Genomic DNA, 7011 nt, shown 5'->3' on the forward strand with positions numbered 1-7011 from the left:
TGCAGCAGCTGCTTCTGCTGCAAATGTTCAAGTTCGTATTTTGATGGACGATGGGACATCCAACATATTGATGAGGTCACTTGGTCAAAACAGTGAAGCAGTTTGACCAAGCCAATGATGCTTAGCTGGTCTTTTCGGATGATCAGCAACCTTGAGACTGAGACAATAGACTTATTCAGAGGTGTAGTGTACAACTTGCGGTTTTGGAGACTTCAAGAGGCCAATCCAGCAATACCTAAGAGCAAAGCCGCTTATAAAGCTCTGAGTGCTAAATTTTAATTTTAAATAATAAAAAAAGTGAAAGATGATTACATTCTTTCAAAATCCTTAGTCGTTAGCTTTGTCAAACTTTTTCATGGATTGTATTTGCCTCCAAGTATATTTTATGCAATTATCCTTACATGTTTAACCTGTTAAAAACAGCCTATACCTTTATATTATTAACCTATTGAAAACAAAAATGCAACAAATCATTAATACCTCCAATAACAGGTACTAACCACAATTTTGAAGGTTCGGGCATTCGATAAACTACACAAACAGGACGTTTGATCACAACCACTTCATTAGATGTTCAATATAGACCACAGTTAAATTACAAATATCCTTTTCATAACCCTAGATAAGTTAAGGAAACTCAATTCACAAAAACATCATGAAACCAAAATATCCTACAAGCCTACTGAAAAGTACCCATGCAGTAGCATCAGAGTACACACAAGGTCTTCTATATATTACAACCATAGTATGTTCTTTGATATTTGATAATTGATACATCTAGGTTGTTACATCACTCGCCGTTACAGATAGCTTCTGCACATAAATTAAATCGCATTAATGGGTAGCATAGAAAACGATGGCAATAGAATTCGTTCATAGCATGTTTTTTAATTGCAATTTAAAAAAAAAAAAAAAAAAAAAAAAAACCGTAAAGTAAATCCACAATAATTCTAATCAATGACGATGATACATGCTCTGTGTACTAATATTGTTTATCTATGAATTCAAGGGTCAAGTGTTATTTTAGAGTTGTGTGATCTAGCACCCGATAGATTATGTGGTTCCTCATCTTCGGTGTTATTCCATCTATCTGTTTAGTTCTTTTATGCCTCTTGTATATTTGAGCTATGAAAAATTCTTTGCATTTCAGGAAGAAAAAGAAGACAGTACTAAGCAAAATAGTGTTAGCAGGTCGGCCCAACCTGTAACCTGTTCCTTCCCATACTAATATGTTGACCCAACCCATATTGTCAGCTTTAATATAGAGGATCAACAACAAAAAGGCATACAAGCAAGACCCTAAGGATAATATTATAAGAATTTCATCCTCGCGAAAAAAATATCAACTGACCTCATACTAAGCATCTCCTTGAGGTTCTTGTTCCTGCTGTTGTTGCGGCCAAAGAGGCTGATCCATATATGGATTAGGCTGCTGTCCGTAAAGGGCCTGCGGATCAACAGGCTTACCCATATACATCCCTGAACCACCACCTTGTGGTGGCACTGGCGGCATATAATAATAAGGAAGACCCTCAGTTGGGGGCAGAGGCCCACCTCTAGGGATTGTCGATGCAAGTACCTCGTCTTTTAAATCCTCCCGCGGTACTATATCAACCAAAAAGTCAAATATATCAGTCCTTGTGATTGCAGCTGCAATGTCGTTTTTCTGAAGTGTTCTTCTCTTGTTCTCTTCAGTGTGGTTCCATGACCTTAAAGTCAACTCGAGGATGAACATTTCACATGCACGAGCGAATATGACAGGGGCTTCGGCTGATATCATCCTTACATCTTCATCAGCCTTCATAATTTTCTTGATTCTAGCTAACGGAAGACTATGGTTTTTGAAATCGGTTGTTTGCTCGATTTCTTGATACTGATTTGCCCAGAAATTCTGGAGTTGTTGATGCAATTGCTGTTGTTGTTGCTGGTGGATGTGGTGATATGCGAGTTGCTGTTGTGCAAGTTGAGCTGGAGGTGACGGAAGACCCACCGACTGTGACGTCTGAGTTGTGGGCCCAGGCCCCATCATTTGGTTTGGTGGATACGGGTTCACGCCGTATGGCATTTGACTTGGTTGTTGACCATGGTCTTGTTGATCCATATTGTAAAGTTTTGTAACAGTGTCTGCATCACACAAAAAATATGGAAGTGTTTAATCATTTGACAACAAAGTTTCAAATCCTGAGCAGAACTAATGTACCTTCTTATTTTACAAATTATTACTCTTTCAATAACATTTATAAACAAGATTTATAAACAAGGATTAAAGCTATAGATAGGCTATATACTTTCTCAAATGTCCCGATGTCGCCCATATACTTATTTTCGTCTCATGTCGGCTATATACTTTCAAAAAGTGTACCAATGTCAACATTTTGTTACTGGTTACCTGCTGAACCGGTAAAGTTAATTATTTAACTTTATTTTTTTTTCATTTTATATGGCTACAAATAGGTCATATATATATATATATATATATATATATATATATATATATATATATATATATATATATATATATATAGGGGCAGGATCAATGGGGAAGTAACCAATCGGGGGGAAGCGGGGGGAAGAAAAAAAAAAAATTTCGTTTTTTTTTGGAAATTTTTTTTCCGGCATCAAGATCACACGAAAATATGAACATTTAGAAGAGACACTTCGTGATGAATGTTATTATTTAGGCGGGAAAACGATCGACAAAAATAACATTCAAGATAATATTGTTCGTGAAGAATATGAACGTTTTTTTCTTCATGTTTTGTGAAGTAAAATTTAGCCCGATTTAGAGTTTAGGGTTTAGGGTTTAGGGTTTGGTGTTTTGGGTTTATTCCATAAACCCAAAACACCAAACCCTAAACCCTAAACCCTAAACCCTAAACTCTAAACCATTCGTGTTAAAAACTCAATCTAAATCCTAAATCTAAACCCTAAATCTAAACCCTAAACCCTAAATTTCTAAACCCTAATATTTAAACCCTATAAACCCTAATATCTAAACCCTAATATCTAAACCCCAATAGCTAAAACCTCAACATACGCTCGAAAAACACGATAATTGTTGTATATTACTTCTTCGAGCGTTTTCCCGCCAAAATAAAAACATTTATCACAAAGTGTCTACTAAATATTCATATTTTCATCTCATCTATAATGTTCGTGAACAAAGTTTTTTCAAAAAATGAAAAAAAAAAAAAGATTTTGCTTCCCCCCGCTTCCCCCCGATTGGTTACTTCCCTCTTGATCCTATATATATACACACACACACTTTCAGTTGTGTTCCGATGTAGGCTATATATTTTCAGTTTTTGTTCCGATGTATCACCGACGTGTCATGACTACTTAAAAGCCACGTCATCAATTGTTTTCTTTACAGGTAAAAAAGTATAATGGCCTATATTGGTACACTTAGCCGACATGAGACAAAAATGAGTATATGGGTGACATCGGGACATTTGAGAAAGTATATAGCCTATTTGTAGCTTTAAAGGCTAATTATTGTCTTTATGCAAGCTTCTACTATACTTACTAATTAAACACATGCAAGTCTATATTCCCATTTTGGCATATCAAACAAAGTTCAAAAGTAATTTAGGCGGATTCTTTCATACAAGCATAAGGCATTGATACTGAGTTAGATTTAAGATGTACACAAGTAGGTTTCAGTGAAGAATTACCCCTATATTAAATTCATGTGTTTCAAGACATCTCATATAGATGTATCATCAGGTTATAATATCATCTTTATCACACTGTGATAAAATCGTATCGTAATAACGTATAAAAGCATATTCAAGTTACATTTTTTGAACATATCCAGCTGGTTCTACAGTCTGCCCTATATGAAATATGAATATTCTATAAATACTAGAAATTGTTCAAATACATATACATACATACATCTATAAAAAATAAAAACAAAATGATCCTTAAAGCCTAAATATTAAAAAAGAAAACTTACGGCCACTAAAATATCATAATAATTCAAACAAGCAATTAAAAATTTACATACTTTTGAACCAGATAACGAATAGAGAGTTAGTTATCTACCTTGTTATTAGTCTTATGAGCTTTAAAGGACTTCGATTAAACCAAGAAAAAGCTCAAACAATTATCTGAAAGAAAAACATAAGCAGCGAAATTAATATGAAGCGAAATTGAAGCTCGACAAAAGTGAATAACTAATTAGGGTTTGCAATATGAGAAAGAAGGTAGAAAGAAACCTTAAGTAAGTGAACTGATTAATTGATTAATGGATTTGAGGAGATTGAGACAAACAGAGATAGTTTTAAATTAGGGTTTGCAATATGAGAAATAAGTGTGTATTTAACCAGTGATAGTTCTAAATTAGAGTTTATGTAACCCTAAACTCTAAACCCTAAACTCTAAACCGTTCGTGTTAAAAATTCAATATAAATCCTAAATCTAAACCCTAAATCTAAACCCTAAACCCTAAATTTCTAAACCCTAATATCATAAAACCTAATATCAAAAATCTCAACATACGCTCGAAAAACACGATAATTGTTATATATTACTTCTTCGAGCGTTTTCCCGCCAAAATAGAAACATTTATCACAAGGTATCTTTATTAAATGTTCATATTTTCATCCAATCTATAATGTTCGTGAACAATGTTTTTTCAAAAAACAAAAAAAAAAAAAAATTTGCTTCCCCCGCTTCCCCCCGATTGGTTACTTCTCTCTTGATCCTACCACTATATATATATATATATATATATATATATATATATATATATATATATATATATATATATATATATATATATATATATATATATATATATATATATATAAGTTAACATCAATCAACATCCGTCTCGACCCCGTCTCAACGTTTTTAGGCCTCAACCGTATCGACCTCGCCTCACGTCTTTTTCAACCTTGGTCTTAACTGCACATATTTGTAGTAGTTTTTCTTTTCCCCAAACATATATAATACATAAATAGAAAGAAGACGTTTTCTAAAATAAAACGGGTTCAACGAATTATACAACAAGAAAACGAAAAAACTCGAACCTAGATAGCAACCAAACGACTACAACTATCTATAATCGACTCTCTCTGTATCAACCTAACCCGCAAACCGAACAAAGCGTACAAAAACTAAGTCCGAAACTTAACTTGAATTGCCCAAGCAAATAAGAAAACACTATAAAAACAATATCAAAACATAAAACCACCTACGGGCCTCAATCCGCTTTTTCATCGTGCCATCCATCGTCGTCTCTAGTCAAATTTCTTTTTAGGACGGATGATCAAACGTGCAAGTTGAAACATTAGAGGTACCATCTCCATTCCAAACTCTTGTAGGGGGAGCAAGCAATCCACGATCAACTAAACTATTAAATAAATCATTATAATCAGGCTCAATCACTACACCCGAAGAACTACCAACCGCCCATCATCAATATCTTCATTGAGCCAATTTCAGAATAAGATAAATACACAAATATCCTAATAAGATGGATATTTGTGTGTGTGTGTGTGTGTGTGTATATATATATATATATATATATATATATATATATATATATATATATATATATATATATATATATATATATATATATATATATGTCACACCCCCAGTTAGGGCCTGGGCGAAATGTGATTCAATATCATAATACATACCAACATATTATAAAATGAGAACAAATACTATATGAATAAAACCAAATTTGCAGCGGAAGGATTAATAATGTCGTTACAAGAATTATAAATTGTTCAAATGCAGAAAAGTAAATATGCGATAAGTCTTGATCCTAGCCAAGTAAGTCATCACATAAGCAGTAGATATAGAGGTCCTGATCATTCAGTACCTGAGACAAACATGCTAAAAGTGTCAACCAAAAAGGTTGAGTGAAATTCATAGGTTTAACAAATATGATTGACCGTTTGTTCTTAAACCACAAGATTTGTTATAAAAGTAGATCACGCATATCCAAAAGTAGTACTGATTCGTGATATTTAGACTAAACGTTTGTTTTGTTGCCCCGATGATAAGTTGACAGTACCTTATCACCATGTTTAAATCATTATTAAGTAATACAAAGACATCGCGGTCAAATGTATCGGGGACGTTACTCCCGATAGGCCTACCCCCAATAATTAAGAATGCCTTATCCTGAAAGCAATTAAAAAATATCACTGTGGGGTCTTAGTAGCATAAGCTAGTCATAGCACAGTTTAAGTTCGTACTAAGTTGTTTAAAGTATAAAAGCAGCATGTGTCTCACCCCAGTAAGTATAAAAAGTGCTATAGCAATAAGAGTGGGGCTATGAAAGTCACCTTAGTAATTCGGTGAGTGAAAGTATTCCTTAAAGAGAAAGTATGGATGATCGAAGCACAGAGAAGTCAACCTAAGAATAAGTTGAGAATAGTTTAGATGTTTTGCCCTTTGTTAAGATAAATTTATGAATGTTTAAGTGTAGTTTCCTTTACTAAGTTTTCATGTTTAGTAAGTTTCTTATTAAAGAAGGTTTCTCGTTTTGGAAAGGCTTTTCATATTAGACGAACTTCCAATCTAACACTTTCAATTCGAATGGCCTTTTCAGGTCATAGGGTTCTGAGCCACAGGACCCTTTAAATCGGAAGCCCAAACTCTCCGCCTAGACTTTCGAGCGTCCACTCCTCCGAGAAAGATCAAGATCTATACCCGTCTAATATACCCTTCCAATACGTTTTAGGTTTAAAGTTTAAGTTATACTTATAAGTAATAATAGTAGTATTAGATAAGTAGGTTAAATTAGTGTAGTAGTAATTAAAGGTAGTATTAAAGGTTTAGGATTTAGTATTTTAATTTATATCTTATATTTATTATACATGTAAGGATACATATATATATATATAGTTTAAATTTAAGTTTTAGATCAATATAAGCATTAATAATTGTCTAATAATGCTCACTAATATTTTATTGACTTCTTATTAGAAGGTAACATGTTTAAAACTTTATAAAAATTTTCTATACATTAATACTAGTTTTTATGCA

At 33.3% G+C, this 7011-nt stretch overlaps 1 protein-coding gene across 1 annotated transcript; it reads right to left on the bottom strand.

The window, feature by feature from the left end:
- Positions 1-531: 531 nt before the first annotated feature.
- LOC139898173 (nuclear transcription factor Y subunit C-3-like) lies at positions 532-4302 on the bottom strand. The gene is made up of 4 exons (XM_071880892.1): positions 4221-4302; positions 4048-4112; positions 1352-2124; positions 532-813 (listed from the first exon to the last, which is right to left on the bottom strand). The coding sequence occupies exon 3, from the start codon at positions 2099-2101 to the stop codon at positions 1358-1360; it is 744 nt and encodes a 247-aa protein (XP_071736993.1). The 5' UTR covers positions 2102-2124; positions 4048-4112; positions 4221-4302; the 3' UTR covers positions 532-813; positions 1352-1357.
- Positions 4303-7011: the final 2709 nt, after the last annotated feature.

The sequence above is a fragment of the Rutidosis leptorrhynchoides genome, chromosome 3 (assembly GCF_046630445.1).
Source record: "Rutidosis leptorrhynchoides isolate AG116_Rl617_1_P2 chromosome 3, CSIRO_AGI_Rlap_v1, whole genome shotgun sequence".
Classification (NCBI taxonomy): domain Eukaryota; kingdom Viridiplantae; phylum Streptophyta; class Magnoliopsida; order Asterales; family Asteraceae; genus Rutidosis; species Rutidosis leptorrhynchoides.